Source organism: Pseudorasbora parva, chromosome 17 (assembly GCF_024679245.1).
Source record: "Pseudorasbora parva isolate DD20220531a chromosome 17, ASM2467924v1, whole genome shotgun sequence".
Lineage (NCBI taxonomy): Eukaryota > Metazoa > Chordata > Actinopteri > Cypriniformes > Gobionidae > Pseudorasbora > Pseudorasbora parva.
The window spans coordinates 42170416-42184526 of record NC_090188.1 but is presented as its reverse complement, the minus strand read 5'-3'; the positions used below and the strand labels follow the sequence as shown (position 1 = coordinate 42184526).

The 14111-nt window shown below is 40.1% G+C and overlaps 1 protein-coding gene across 4 annotated transcripts in view; it reads right to left on the bottom strand.

The window, feature by feature from the left end:
- LOC137045523 (KH domain-containing RNA-binding protein QKI) overlaps positions 1-14111 on the bottom strand; it is a 213995-nt gene that overhangs the window by 6800 nt on the left and 193084 nt on the right. Inside the window, exons 7-8 of one of the 4 annotated variants that reach the window (XM_067422206.1) lie at positions 12370-12777; positions 9856-9876 (exon numbers count right to left, since the gene is read on the bottom strand). In XM_067422206.1, coding sequence (XP_067278307.1) covers positions 12674-12777 — 104 coding nt within the window. In that variant the 3' untranslated portion in view covers positions 9856-9876; positions 12370-12673. Of the gene's footprint in view, positions 1-9452; positions 9877-12369; positions 12778-14111 lie in introns of those variants that run through there. The other 3 variants (XM_067422204.1, XM_067422205.1, XM_067422207.1) reach the window with 3 other exon arrangements.

The window sequence follows — 14111 nt, the reverse complement described above, 5'->3', positions numbered from 1 at the left end:
CTCCCCCATGTCACTTTAAAATAAAACATTCTGTGCAGAGTTTACATCAGATACATTTTCTAGTCTGTGGCGCCTCGATCAGATGATCTGCTCTGTGCTATCGCGTCTCTGGACCAGAGCTGTGGCAGCACTGACACTAACGGGAAACCAGACTTCATTCCCCCCAATGGAAGTATATTTACTGTCTGACTTTTCTTTATACCCTATATAGTGCACCGTCTGATCGTTCCCTATCCCCTATATAGTGCACTGTCTGATCGTTCCCTATCCCCTATATAGTGCACCGTCTGATCGTTCCCTATCCCCTATATAGTGCACCGTCTGATCATTCCCTATCCCCTATATAGTGCACACTGTCTGATCGTTCTCTATCCCCTATATAGTGGACCGTCTGATCGTTCCCTATCCCCTATATAGTGCACCGTCTGATCATTCCCTATCCCCTATATAGTGCACCGTCTGATCGTTCCCTATCCCCTATATAGTGCACTGTCTGATCGTTCCCTATCCCCTATATAGTGCACTGTCTGATCGTTCCCTATCCCCTATATAGTGCACTGTCTGATCGTTCCCTATCCCCTATATAGTGCACTGTCTGATCGTTCCCTATCCCCTATATAGTGCACTGTCTGATCGTTCCCTATCCCCTATATAGTGCACTGTCTGATTGTTCCCTATCCCCTATATAGAGCACTGTCTGATCATTCACTATCCCCTATATAGTGCACTGTCTGATCGTTCCCTATCCCCTATATAGTGCACTGTCTGATCATTCCCTATCCCCTATATAGTGCACTGTCTGATCGTTCTCCATCCCCTATATAGAGCACTGTCTGATCGTTCCCTATCCCCTATATAGTGCACTGTCTGATCGTTCCCTATCCCCTATATAGTGCACTGTCTGATCGTTCCCTATCCCCCATATAGTGCACTGTCTGATCATTCACTATCCCCTATATAGTGCACTGTCTGATCATTCTCTATCCCCTATATAGAGCACTGTCTGATCATTCTCTATCCCCTATATAGAGCACTGTCTGATCATTCTCTATCCCCTATATAGAGCACTGTCTGATCATTCTCTATCCCCTATATAGAGCACTGTCTGATCGTTCCCTATCCCCTATATAGTGCACTGTCTGATCGTTCCCTATCCCCTATATAGAGCACTGTCTGATCGTTCTCTATCCCCTATATAGAGCACTGTCTGATCGTTCCCTATCCCCTATATAGTGCACTGTCTGATCGTTCCCTATCCCCTATATAGAGCACTGTCTGATCATTCACTATCCCCTATATAGTGCACTGTCTGATCGTTCCCTATCCCCTATATAGTGCACTGTCTGATCGTTCCCTATCCCCTATATAGAGCACTGTCTGATCATTCCCTATCTCCTATATAGTGTACTGTCTGATCATTCCCTAACTCCTATATAGTGCACTGTCTGATCGTTCCCTATCCCCTATATAGTGCACTGTCTGATCGTTCCCTATCTCCTATATAGTCTGATTTGTCTGATGCACAAAATCAAGCTTTAGTTTAAGTGTGTCTTGAGCCTAAATAACATCTCTTGCTGTGGGTTGACTGAATGTGCGAGCCATGGAAAAACTGTTGATCTTTATCTTTGTAATATAATAAAATCATGCATGAGGAACAGCCTATACGCTGACAGGTCACATGTTAAGAAGGACGAAATCAAGAGAGAAAACACTCATGAGATACAACTGTGACAAATGTGTCCAATGGTTAGTAGCAGTCGAGTGAATGGACAGACTGAAGGTGCGGTCACACCAGGATATGATGTCATGCTCTAGGACAGGGGGATTCAATTAAAGCTTTTACATTTATTTTTCTTTTTTTTCAGGAGAGATTCAAATTAAAATGTTGGTGTGGTGGAGTGCATAATCATATTAGTAATCTCTGCTCCGGGGTTTTTAAAAACCCTAATCGCTGGGTTAAAACATCCCAAACGCTGGGTTAAAGCAACCCAATCGCTGGGTTAAAACAAACCAATCGCTGGGTTAAAGCAACCCAATTGCTGAGTTAAAACAACCCAATCACTGAGTTAAAACAAACCAATCGCTGGGTTAAAGCAACCCAATCGCTGAGTTAAAACAACCCAATCGCTGGGTTAAAACAAAACAAAATCGCTGGGTTAAAACAAAACAAAATCGCTGGGTTAAAACAAACCAATCGCTGGGTTAAAGCAACCCAATTGCTGGGTTAAAACAAACCAATCGCTGGGTTAAAGCAACCCAATTGCTGAGTTAAAACAACCCAATCACTGGGTTGAAACAAACCAATCGCTGGGTTAAAACAAAACAAAATCGCTGGGTTAAAACAAACCAATCGCTGGGTTAAAACAAACCAATCGCTGGGTTAAAACAAACCAATCGCTGGGTTAAAGCAACCCAATCGCTGGGTTAAAAAACAAACCAATCGCTGGGTTAAAAAACAAACCCATAGCTGGGTTAAAACATTCCAATCGCTGGGTTAAAACACCCCAATCGCTGGGTTAAAACACCCCAATCGCTGGGTTAAAACATCCCAATTGCTGGATTAAAACATTCCAATCGCTGGGTTAAAACATTCCAATTGCTGGATTAAAACACCCCAATCGCTGGGTTAAAACATCCCAATTGCTGGGTTAAAACACCCCAATCGCTGGGATAAAACATCCCAATCGCTGGGTTAAAACACCACAATCGCTGGGTTAAAACATCCCAATCGCTGGGTTAAAACATTCCAATCGCTGGGTTAAAACATCCCAATCGCTGGGTTAAAACACCCGAATCGCTGGGTTAAAACACCCCAATCGCTGGGTTAAAACATTGCAATCGCTGGGTTAAAACACCCCAATCGCTGGGTTAAAACACCCCAATCGCTGGGTTAAAACATCCCAATTTTCTGGTTTAAAACAACCCAATCGCTGTGTTAAAACACCCCAATCGCTGGGTTAAAACACCCCAATCGCTGGGTTAAAACATTCCAATCGCTGGGTTAAAACACCCCAATCGCTGGGTTAAAACACCCCAATCGCTGGATTAAAACACCCCAATCGCTGGGTTAAAACATCCCAATTGCTGGATTAAAACATTCCAATCACTGGGTTAAAACATTCCAATTGCTGGGCTAAAACACCCCAATCGCTGGGTTAAAACATTCCAATCGCTGGGTTAAAACACCCCAATCGCTGGGTTAAAACACCCCAATCGCTGGGTTAAAACACCCCAATCGCTGGGTTAAAACATCCCAATTGCTGGATTAAAACATTCCAATCGCTGGGTTAAAACATTCCAATTGCTGGGTTAAAACACCCCAATCGCTGGGTTAAAACATCCCAATTGCTGGGTTAAAACACCCCAATCGCTGGGTTAAAACATCCCAATGGCTGGGTTAAAACATTCCAATCGCTGGGTTAAAACATCCCAATCGCTGGGTTAAAACATCCCAAACGGTGGGTTAAAACACCCCAATCGCTGAGTAAAAAACCCCAAATCGCTGGGTTAAAGCAACCCAATCGCTGGGTTAAAACATCCCAAACGCTGGGTTAAAACATCCCAATCGCTGGGTTAAAACATCCCAATCGCTGGGTTAAAACATCCCAATCGCTGGGTTAAAACATCCCAAACGGTGGGTTAAAACACCCCAATCGCTGGGTTAAAACACCCCAAACGCTGGGTGAAAACATCCCAATCGCTGGGTTAAAACATCCCAATTGCTGGGTTAAAACATCCCAATCGCTGGGTGAAAACATCCCAATCGCTGGGTTAAAACATCCCAATCGCTGGGTGAAAACATCCCAATCGCTGGGTTAAAACATCCCAATCGCTGGGTGAAAACATCCCAATCGCTGGGTTAAAACATCCCAATCGCTGGGTTAAAACATCCCAATCGCTGGGTGAAAACATCCCAATCGCTGGGTGAAAACATCCCAATCGCTGGGTGAAAACATCCCAATCGCTGGGTTAAAACATCCCAATCGCTGGGTTAAAACATCCCAATCGCTGGGTGAAAACATCCCAATCGCTGGGTTAAAACATCCCAAACGGTGGGTTAAAACACCCCAATCGCTAAGTAAAAAACCCCAAATCGCTGGGTTAAAGCAACCCAATTGCGCATAATAAAAGTAATTAAATTACAGTAAGTAATTACTTAGTAACTATATACACCCAACATTGATTGAAACAACCCAATTGCTTGTTTTGTCCATTTTCAACCTAAAATTGTCTGTTTTATTGTTTTTAACTCAGCATGTTTTAGGCACTCAAGATTAACATGAGATTGGCAGAAACTGTGTGTCACGTACACCTTTAAGTAAAGGGCTGCCGTTCTCGATTGACAGCACTAATAATAATAAATGTTCAAATATGTTATGCACTCAGCTTTCTCACAGCAGCTGTAGAGTTTGAACCAGAGATTTGTCCAGAGATCTGGTCAGGGTTAGGTCCTCTAACCTGAACTTCGGGACCCAGTGAAAGAGGGTGGCACGCGTGTGAATGGTGTGACCGCTCATGAGAGAGAGAGAGAGAGCTGCTGATGAAATGAGAGGAGCGAAGTGAAGACAGTCAGTGAAGGTCACCGCACTGCTATCACACAAGACGCAGATGGAACATCTTGTGAAGAATCCAGGCACTGAAGTTTTAGTCAGAAATAATTTAGGGCCTTTTTTTTTTATTCAATAAAATGTTTTATTGCTTTTTCAAGTTCTTTTTTCACTTCTATTTACAACAACATAAAAATCTTGGCCTTAATGATACAAAGCAACACTACAAGGTATTTTCTAGCATAATAGCCATGGAAATTCAAGCTGCGGTACTTTTAGCCTTCACCCTCAGACTATCACAGGACACATAATATAAAATGCTTTTGCATATAAACATTGAAAAAGTCTCGTCATTCATATATAAAGCCCTAACATATATCCAAAAATATAGGAAATTTTCTAACATGGTGCTATAAAGCTGCTATGATGCATATTTTTTCTTTCCTACAAATAGCCCTCTATAATACCATTACTATCTCTTCCAAAATACAATTAGAATTTGACAATTCATATACATTCCTGCTTTATATATTTTTTTAGATATATATTTTTATATATATTTTTAAAAGCCACAAGTAAATACTATTTTCTTTTCAACAACAAAAAATAAAAAGAAGCTTACAGTAAAACATAAAAAACGTATCAAGTGGAGTTGTTTTTTTTTCTTAACTGCATTGTGGCGCTGACATTAACGTCCACTCGGTCGAGCGTAAGACTCAGATTGACTTCAGTTTCATGGTCTGAGGTGTGATGTAGCTTTCACTTTCTCAACGTGTCTGCTCTCCGAGAGCAGGAGATGAATGTTTCTGATGTATTCAGTGCAAAATAAAAGGCTTGTGCCACATAGAAACACTTTATCAAACGAGGCAAATATCGACAGATGGAAATAATAACAACAATAAAATAAGTAAACAGCTGAAATAAAAAAAAAAGTGATTCGTGTGGTCCAGTAAAAATGCACAGGTTGGAAATCTGGAAGTTCTGTGCAAATGGGTTATCAAGAGCAGTAGTTCCATGATATAAAAACACGTATAGCACAAAAAGGTTTTGAAAAACATGAAAAGAGAGGAAGCCTGCTTGATAACTGTGGTCGTGTTGCCAGCTTATGCCATCTAAACATTTGTGTCCTTCACCATGTACACGCGTACACACACGCACACACACACACACACACACACACACACGCACGCACGTACACACACACACGCACACACACACACACACACACACGCACGCACGCACACACACACACACACACACACACGTCTAACCTGCGCCACTGAATTTATCTGCAATTAGATGCATGTGAACAGGGACATATCAGAGCTTACAGTTTTGCAGATTATTGTCAAATCATCATCTTAATGTAATCTTTTATGATTATTGCAATTATTTTAAACATGCGATGGGGTCCAAATTTAAAAATTTTTTGATTTGAGAATTAAAAAAAAAAAAAAAAAGAAAAAAAAAAAGCTGAAGCTCGAGATGCTCTTCTGTTCTTTCTCGCGGTTCACAAACCAAATATTATGACTGTATTAAATTAATGTTAAATTGTCAACATTACACTTGAAATGGAGTGGGGGGGGGGGGGGGGGGGGGGGGTCGTGCGTATAATACGTTATAAAGTGCATATCATATGCACACGAAAAACTGCGTACCATGTGCACGGCAACTTATTTAAGCGTATATATTCCACAACACTGCACACTCGTACTACTGAAACGCATTTCTGCGCGATCGGGCTCGAAAGCCTCAGACTTTTGGAACTACAGTACACGTTTATTGGCACTATTTCGTTTTTTTGAGACCTTTTAATTCTCCAAAAAAGCAGCTAACGACCAATCTAGTGACGTTTTGGACAGCTGGTTGACATATATCATACTCTGAAGAACTGTATTGGACATTCGGCTGTGTATCGTATTAAAATCCAGTGTGTGAGCAAGCATTAGGAGCGATAACGGATGTAGAATTGGCACATTATGTCATCTAGCAGCATTTTGCTTCTTTTTGAGCTGGCTTTAGCTCCTTTTTATTGAAAATAGTTGGCAACACTGGAAACAGAAGATATCCATTACACAAGGCCGCATACTATAACATCAATTTGACAACTGTCAATCAAATCTCACTATCAGCAGAGATGTGATTATCAAATAAGTACTTAAAGAGATCTTAACCAATTAACTGATAGATAATAAAATGGTCGAATTAAACCGTATCATACATATTCATAATTTATAACGCTTTCCTTTCTTTAAAGCTGAAGTGTGTCATTTCTACACGCCTAACATCATCAAACAGGATTACATAAAATAATGGCGTGCTGGCGAACAGACAAAACAAGTCAAAAATGAGTTCAATCAATCCCAATGCTCCAAATAGCAATTAAACATGTAAAAGTATCTGACAGATCCGTCACATGCGCACAAAATTACGCACAATTACAGTACTTCAAAAATATTCATGCGAACATTATCATTATGTCTTTAGTGAACGTTTGGTTATCTGTTGGGGAAAACATCGGATGTGTAACATTACATTAGATCCGTGCGCTACAGTAGGTCTTAAATTGTCTGTTAAATTAATGTTACTCAAACAATTGGGGTATATATATATATATATATATATATATATATATATATATATATATATATATATATATATATATATATATATATATATATATATATATTAGGTATGGCTGTGGGTGTTTTTGTTTTGGAAACTTGAACCGGATTTTTCTCAAAACTGACTTTGCGGACTCTGTCAGCTTCAGACAGGTGTAGCTCAGTCACGTGTTGTTCGGATTCAACAAATCATACGTCGTGTAGATTTTTTACTAGAGAATGTTCATTTGTGAAAATGTACTCATTGTGACTCCTTTTGTCAGCAAAGATCACATATTATGTCACTGGTTAAAAGGATATTTCACCCCAAAATGAAAACCTGTATGAGTTTTCTTCTTCTGTTAGCCTTCTTTTGTGTTCAACAGAAAAAACTCATTCAGGTTTGCACTCCTGTAAATAACTGAAGCCTCCGTGCCTCGATCGCCCCCTGCTGATTGGTCCCAGTATAGCTCATAAGCCCCGCCTCTCCGTGTTTTCTAATGGATGCGAGATAAACTAAACAATCAAATTGCACTTCATATAAGTTGGTTTATGTCATTTTAGGCAGTTTTTATCACAATGATTATATTTCAAGTGTTCGTTTCTTTAGTTTAGTTTGAGTTAGTTATTTGATGCTATAAAAACGGGTGTGTGGCCTCATGATTGACAGCTGAGATCGACGGCTTCTCTGAGTGAAGTTGTCACTGAGGCACTAACTGACTTTTTTCGGGATTTTTGGGAGCAGATTGGAGCTTTAGCATTAAATTGGCGCTCTTCTAATGTAATTTCTACATTTCCGTAACTGTTTATTTCACACCAACATAATGAATTGTTCCGCCTTTGGCTTGGCTCGCTCAGTTGGGGACACTAAAAAAGTGATCCAATTTATTCAACTAAATATACAAATAAAATTAATGAATTAGGTCTTATTTAGTTCTATAAACTATAATACTGATCTGCCAACATTGTCGCTCTATGATAAATGAAAATAAGCTGATAACATCACTGTTTACTCCAGAACGACTGGACAGCCGAATCTAATACTGTAGTAATATTGTCCTGTTTGACACTGAAGCTGCTTTGACACAATCGGCATTGGAAAAGCGCTATATAAATAAAGTTGATTGATTGCATCTGTGAGAGTGTGGGAAGGCTTTTGATATCGCGCCTTCATTGCGGAAGACTCAGCCCCAAATCTACACAAGATGTCCGCGCCATATTCAGACCTCCGGAGGCTTCACATTTCCTCAGCGGAAGCGAATGAAGTCACGTCGTCCATATTTTTTAACAGTCTATGGTTTGTGGTGTGTAAACGATGACACATTTTTAGTCGAACTATTCCTTTAAAGTCCATGTCGGTGTGATGGGCTGGTTGGGATGTTTAAAGATCAATGTTTTGAAGGAGTCTTTGGCTCTGTCACAGCTTGTAGACTTTTCAGGGGAATCAATCTATGATTGCCTTACTAATAACTGTGACTGCATATCGACAAAATGACACACTTCAGCTTCAAGCTTTTCATAATGGCATTTCCTCTTCGTTCTGAAAAGCTGATAACCTATTGACAGTGAACACGGATTTTAACACACATTATTGCTATCGCTGCGAATTCTACAGTCGCATTACACGTAATTATAAACAATCACTTTAGCCCGGAAAGGACATCTCCATCTATTCAAATGGCCTCCAAATGATTCAACAGACAATATATAAAAAGCCTGTTTGTGTGAGAAAACTAGAAGCGCTGAGTGTAATGGGGTAAATAAAGCCCATGTTCACATGAAAAGATCCATTATTTGTCATCAACATCATGCTGAAATCATAAGGTCATCAAAATAATGGAATGAAGTCAACCACTCCATCTGCGCAGGAAAGACCACGTGTGTGTGTGTGTGTGTGTGCTTGTTTTTGTGAAATAACAGGACACAAATGTGTATAATACCATGGGTATGGCACAGGTATTACAGGAGAGGGTGAAATATGAGGACATTACCCATGGCCCCACTTTTCAAAAGGCTTATAAATCACACAGGATGAGTTTTTGTTGTTGTTGAGAAAGTATAAATGCAGAATGTTTCCTTTGATGGGTAGGTTTATGGGCAGTGTGTGTGTGTGTGATGGGTAGGTTTAGGGCCAGTGTGTGTGTGTGTGTGTGTGTGTGTGTGTGTGTAGGATGGGTAGGTTTAGGGCCAGTGTGTGTGTGTGTGTGTGTGTGTGTGTGTGTGTGTGTGTGTGTGTGTGTGTGTAGGATGGGTAGGTTTAGGGGCAGGGGCAGTGTGGGTGTGTGTGTGTGTGTGCGTATGTATGTATGCGTGTGTGTGTGTGTGTGTGTGTGTGTGTGTGTGTGTGTGTGTGTGTGTGTGTGTGATGGGTAGGTTTAGGGGCAGTGTAAGGGGATAGAAAATACAGTTTGTACAGTATAAAAACCATTACGCCTATGGAATGTCCCCACGTTTCACAAAAACAAACATGTGTGTGTGTGTGTGTGTGTGTGTGTGTGTGCGCGTGAACAGGAACAAACACACCGTAAAAGCACAGAAGGTACTGTGGACATATTTTAACATGCTCAGACTGCTCATGCTTCACAACAGATCAGGACCAACAGTGAGTTGCTACTGGTAATGAATAGAAGCACATGAACTAAACTAACCTCGGTCTGCGGTCACTATCCTTTGGTAAGGATGGACGCGCAATTCGTGCCTTCGAACTTTAGCTGTCACCGCACCTGCTTGGATTGCAATAACATCACCAGAAAACACATCAACATCAGATCACTCAAATCACACTGTGTTGACAAATGCAAATCATTTAAATTATACAAGTTAAGGCACAAATAATACTTCTGTAAATCTCCCATATGGTAAGCACGTGTTGGTAGAAAATTCAAAACATCTATCCCCAGTGGTTCAGTGGGTTTTTGCGTTGCTCGGACACAGTGTGACAGACATTACCCTCGCCGGGAAGCTTTACTAGTCACGTAATTTTGCGCCGGAGCGACAGTGTTTTTAAATATAATACTGATAAAGTCCCTCTCTGAGAGAGAACGACATTTAGGCACATCTGCTGGAGTACAAAAAACAGGAGGATAGAAATGTACGGCAATGAATTAAGTGATTAGTAAAGCAGAACGATCTTTTTTTTATTCTTTCCATTCCACACCGAAGCTTAGCAGTCAGCAGCACAGTCCGGGGAAAACGTGTGAGTACGGAGGCATATGTATGGCATTACAAGTCTCTGTGGGCTCTGGGAATACCAGTGTAAACGAACAGGAGTGTGTCCGACTGACTGCTAGGCCCGATTCATGCTTGAGGACAAACATCACTCAAAAACAACAAGGCAGCTGTGAAACGAAAGCGTGTGTATGTTAACACTCAGATGGCATGAGGGGCTCAGTGAGGATCCTGGGAAACGCATTTAGCCTTCCGTGGGGAAAGACACACCTAAAGAATAAAGGGAACGGGAACACACACCACACTGCGAAAAATGCTTTTCTTACTTAGTATTTTTGTCTTGTTTCTAGTCAAACTATCTAAAAATCTAGACAAGTCCAAATTATTGTCTTGTTTTGTGAAAAAATAACTCAAAATGAAGAGAGCTTTTGCTTAAAATAAGATAAATAATCTGCCAATGGGGTGAGAAAAATAATCTTGTTTTCTGTTTGAATTTAGATTATTTTTCTCACCCCATTGGCAGATTATTTATCTTATTTTAAGCAAAAACTCTCTTCATTTTGAGTTATTTTTTCACAAAACAAGAATTTTTAGATGTTTGGACTAGAAACAAGACAAAAATACTAAGTAAGAAAAGCATTTTTTTGCAGTGCAATGTTAGACGGACTTTGTGAGGCGAGTTAAATCAGGCCATATAATCGACTGCTCGAAACGTCTGGGGTCGGGACGATTCACTCTTTGGGAAAAGACTCTTATGCTCACCGAGGATGCATTTATTAGAGCAAAAAGGCCATAACTGTTTATTTCACACCAACATAATGAATTGTTCCGCCTTTGGCTTGGCTTGCTCAGTTGGGGACACTAAAATTATGATCTAAGTTATTAAATTAAATATACAAATAAAATGAATGAATTAGGTCTTATGTAATTCTATAAACTATAATACTGATCTGCCAACATTGTCGCTCTATGATAAATTAAAATAAGCTGATAACATCACTGTTTTCTCCAGAACGACTGGACAGCCGAATCTAATTCTGTTGTAATATTGTCCTGTTTGACACTGAAGCTGCTTTGAGACAATCGGCATTGGAAAAGAGTAAATAATAATAATGATAGTAAAGTGTAATTTATTTCTGTGATCAAAGCTGAATTTATCATCATCACTCCAGTCTTCAGTGTCACATGATCCTTCACTAATCATTCTCATATAATGAGTATGGACTAATGAATTTAAAAAAACATCTATTTGAAAATGAAAACGTATGTAACATTATAAAAGTCTTTGCTATCACGTTTGATTCAATTGAATGCGTCCTTGGAGAATAAAAGTATATAATTACTTATTATTTAATTAATGTTATTAATATTGAATAATTTCTTTAAAAATGCCCATTTGAACAGTAGTGTGTGTCTGCGTCATATTTCAAAAGAAAAATCGTATTATATTATATTATATTATATTATATTATATTATATTATATTATATTATATTATATTATATTATATTATATTATATTATATTATATTATATTATATTATATTATATTATAAAGATATTTTGCATTGTGACAAAAGACAAATAAGCACATGTTCCCCCATATTATCTATACTATAATACATCTGGGTGTTTTTTATACTCATAATTTTGATTCTCAGTAGGTAAAAGCCGCTTAACTAAAACTGTAATACTGCAGTGCATACTTCATAAATGGTACACTTATGCATGTGGCCTCATGATGATAAGAAAATATTAGGAAAACTTGCTTGGTTGTCACAAAAATAATGTAACAATGCAAAAAAATCATAATTTTCCTTAACATATTTCTTATATTGTCTTTTAATTTTGGTAACCTATGACCTTGACAGTTTATTATTAACAGGCGTAGAAAGTAGAAAAGTTTACTAGCCGGAAACGTCCTCGTTGTGTGATTATATATTGTGGCTATATATGATATGAAGCCAACTGCCCCGCTTTCGACAGATCCCCCCCCGTTTGACCCCCACTGTCCCCTCACCATCCTCATGTTGCCCCTCCTGATGCCCCTCACCCTGAAGTGTCCCGCTCAGACTGAGGGATGGGGGTCATCCAGAAAGGCTTGTGCAGCAGTTTGGGGCTCAGTGCTTTGTCTCCCTCATCATTGTACACACAAAACATGAAAACATCACATTACAGGTAAAACAAAAGTACAAAACCAAACACAGGAAAACAAAAAGCATGATTCAAAGAAACTGATAGAATGAAAGAGGCCGGGGAGTCCAGCCAGTCCGATAACAGGGAGGCGGGGCGGGGTGTGTGTGTCTGCGGTGTGAGGGAGGGGCTTGTCGGAGGGGGCGGGGCAAAGAGGGGGCACTTTAAAAGGGAGGCCGACCGGTTGGCTCTCCGCGCTGGACTGTGATGGGAATGTGACAGGTCTGAAAGCCCAGGTAGAGGGGCAGCTCTTCGGCCTTTGAGGACGCTGTATAGGTCACACAAGAAAGAAAACAGGGTGAAAAACTCCCCTTAAAACATCCTTCCATGGGCTGTTCACACATACAGCCATTATATCACTGGAGGTCACCTGCTGGTGGGCTGGTCTAGCTTTTACAGATCTGATCACACATACAATATACTGGCCGTAAAATCAAGCCAGCTTTATGATCTGACAAGGAATCGGTTTACTTGCACACTAAGAATATTCTTATTCTTATATAGTTACAGTCATAGAGGATTAGTTCACTTTTAAATTAACTTTTACTGATGATTTCCTCACCCCCATGTCATCCGAGATGTCCATGTCTTTCTTTCTTCAGTCGAAAAGAAATAAAGGTTTTTGATGAAATTTGATTGATTTTTCTCCTTATACTTCATTGGGCCCCAAAGGTTTCAGGGTCCAAATAACAGTTTCACTGCAGCTTCAAAGGGCTTTAAACGACACCAGACGATGAATAAGGGTCGCATCTAGCCAAACCATCACTCATTTACACACAAAAAAATAAAGTTTAAGTGGACCCATTTTATATTAGGTGGCCTTAACTACTATGTACTAACATTTTAATTAATTGTTTGATACAATGTACTTATTGTGTACATACATGTTTTTACATTGTACTTACATTTAAAAAATACCTGCATGTAATTACATCTGTAATTAATTTCTGTAGTAGATTTGTAATTACACAAAAACTACCCTTAAACTCAACTGACCCACACCACCACACCCGTCCCTAACTTTACCCTTAAACTGACCCACACCACCACACCTGACCCTAACTCTACCCTTAAACTGACCCACACCACCACACCTGTCCATAACTCTACCCTTAAACTGACCCACACCACCACACCTGACCCTAACTTTACCCTTAAACTGACCCACACCACCACACCTGTCCCTAACTTTACCCTTAAACTGACCCACACCACCACACCTGTTTCTAACTTTACCCTTAAACTGACCCACACCACCACACCTGTTTCTAACTCTACCCTTAAACTGACCCACACCACCACACCTGTCCCTAACTCTACCCTTAAACTGACCCACACCACCACACCTGTCCCTAACTCTACCCTTAAACTGACCCACACCACCACACCTGTCCCTAACTCTACCCTTAAACTGAACCACACCACCACACCTGACCCTAACTCTACCCTTAAACTGACCCACACCACCACACCTGTCTCAAACTCTACCCTTAAACTGACCCACACCACCACACCTGTCCCTAACTCTACCCTTAAACTGACCCACACCACCACACCTGTTTCTAACTCTACCCTTAAACTGACCCACACCACCACAACTGT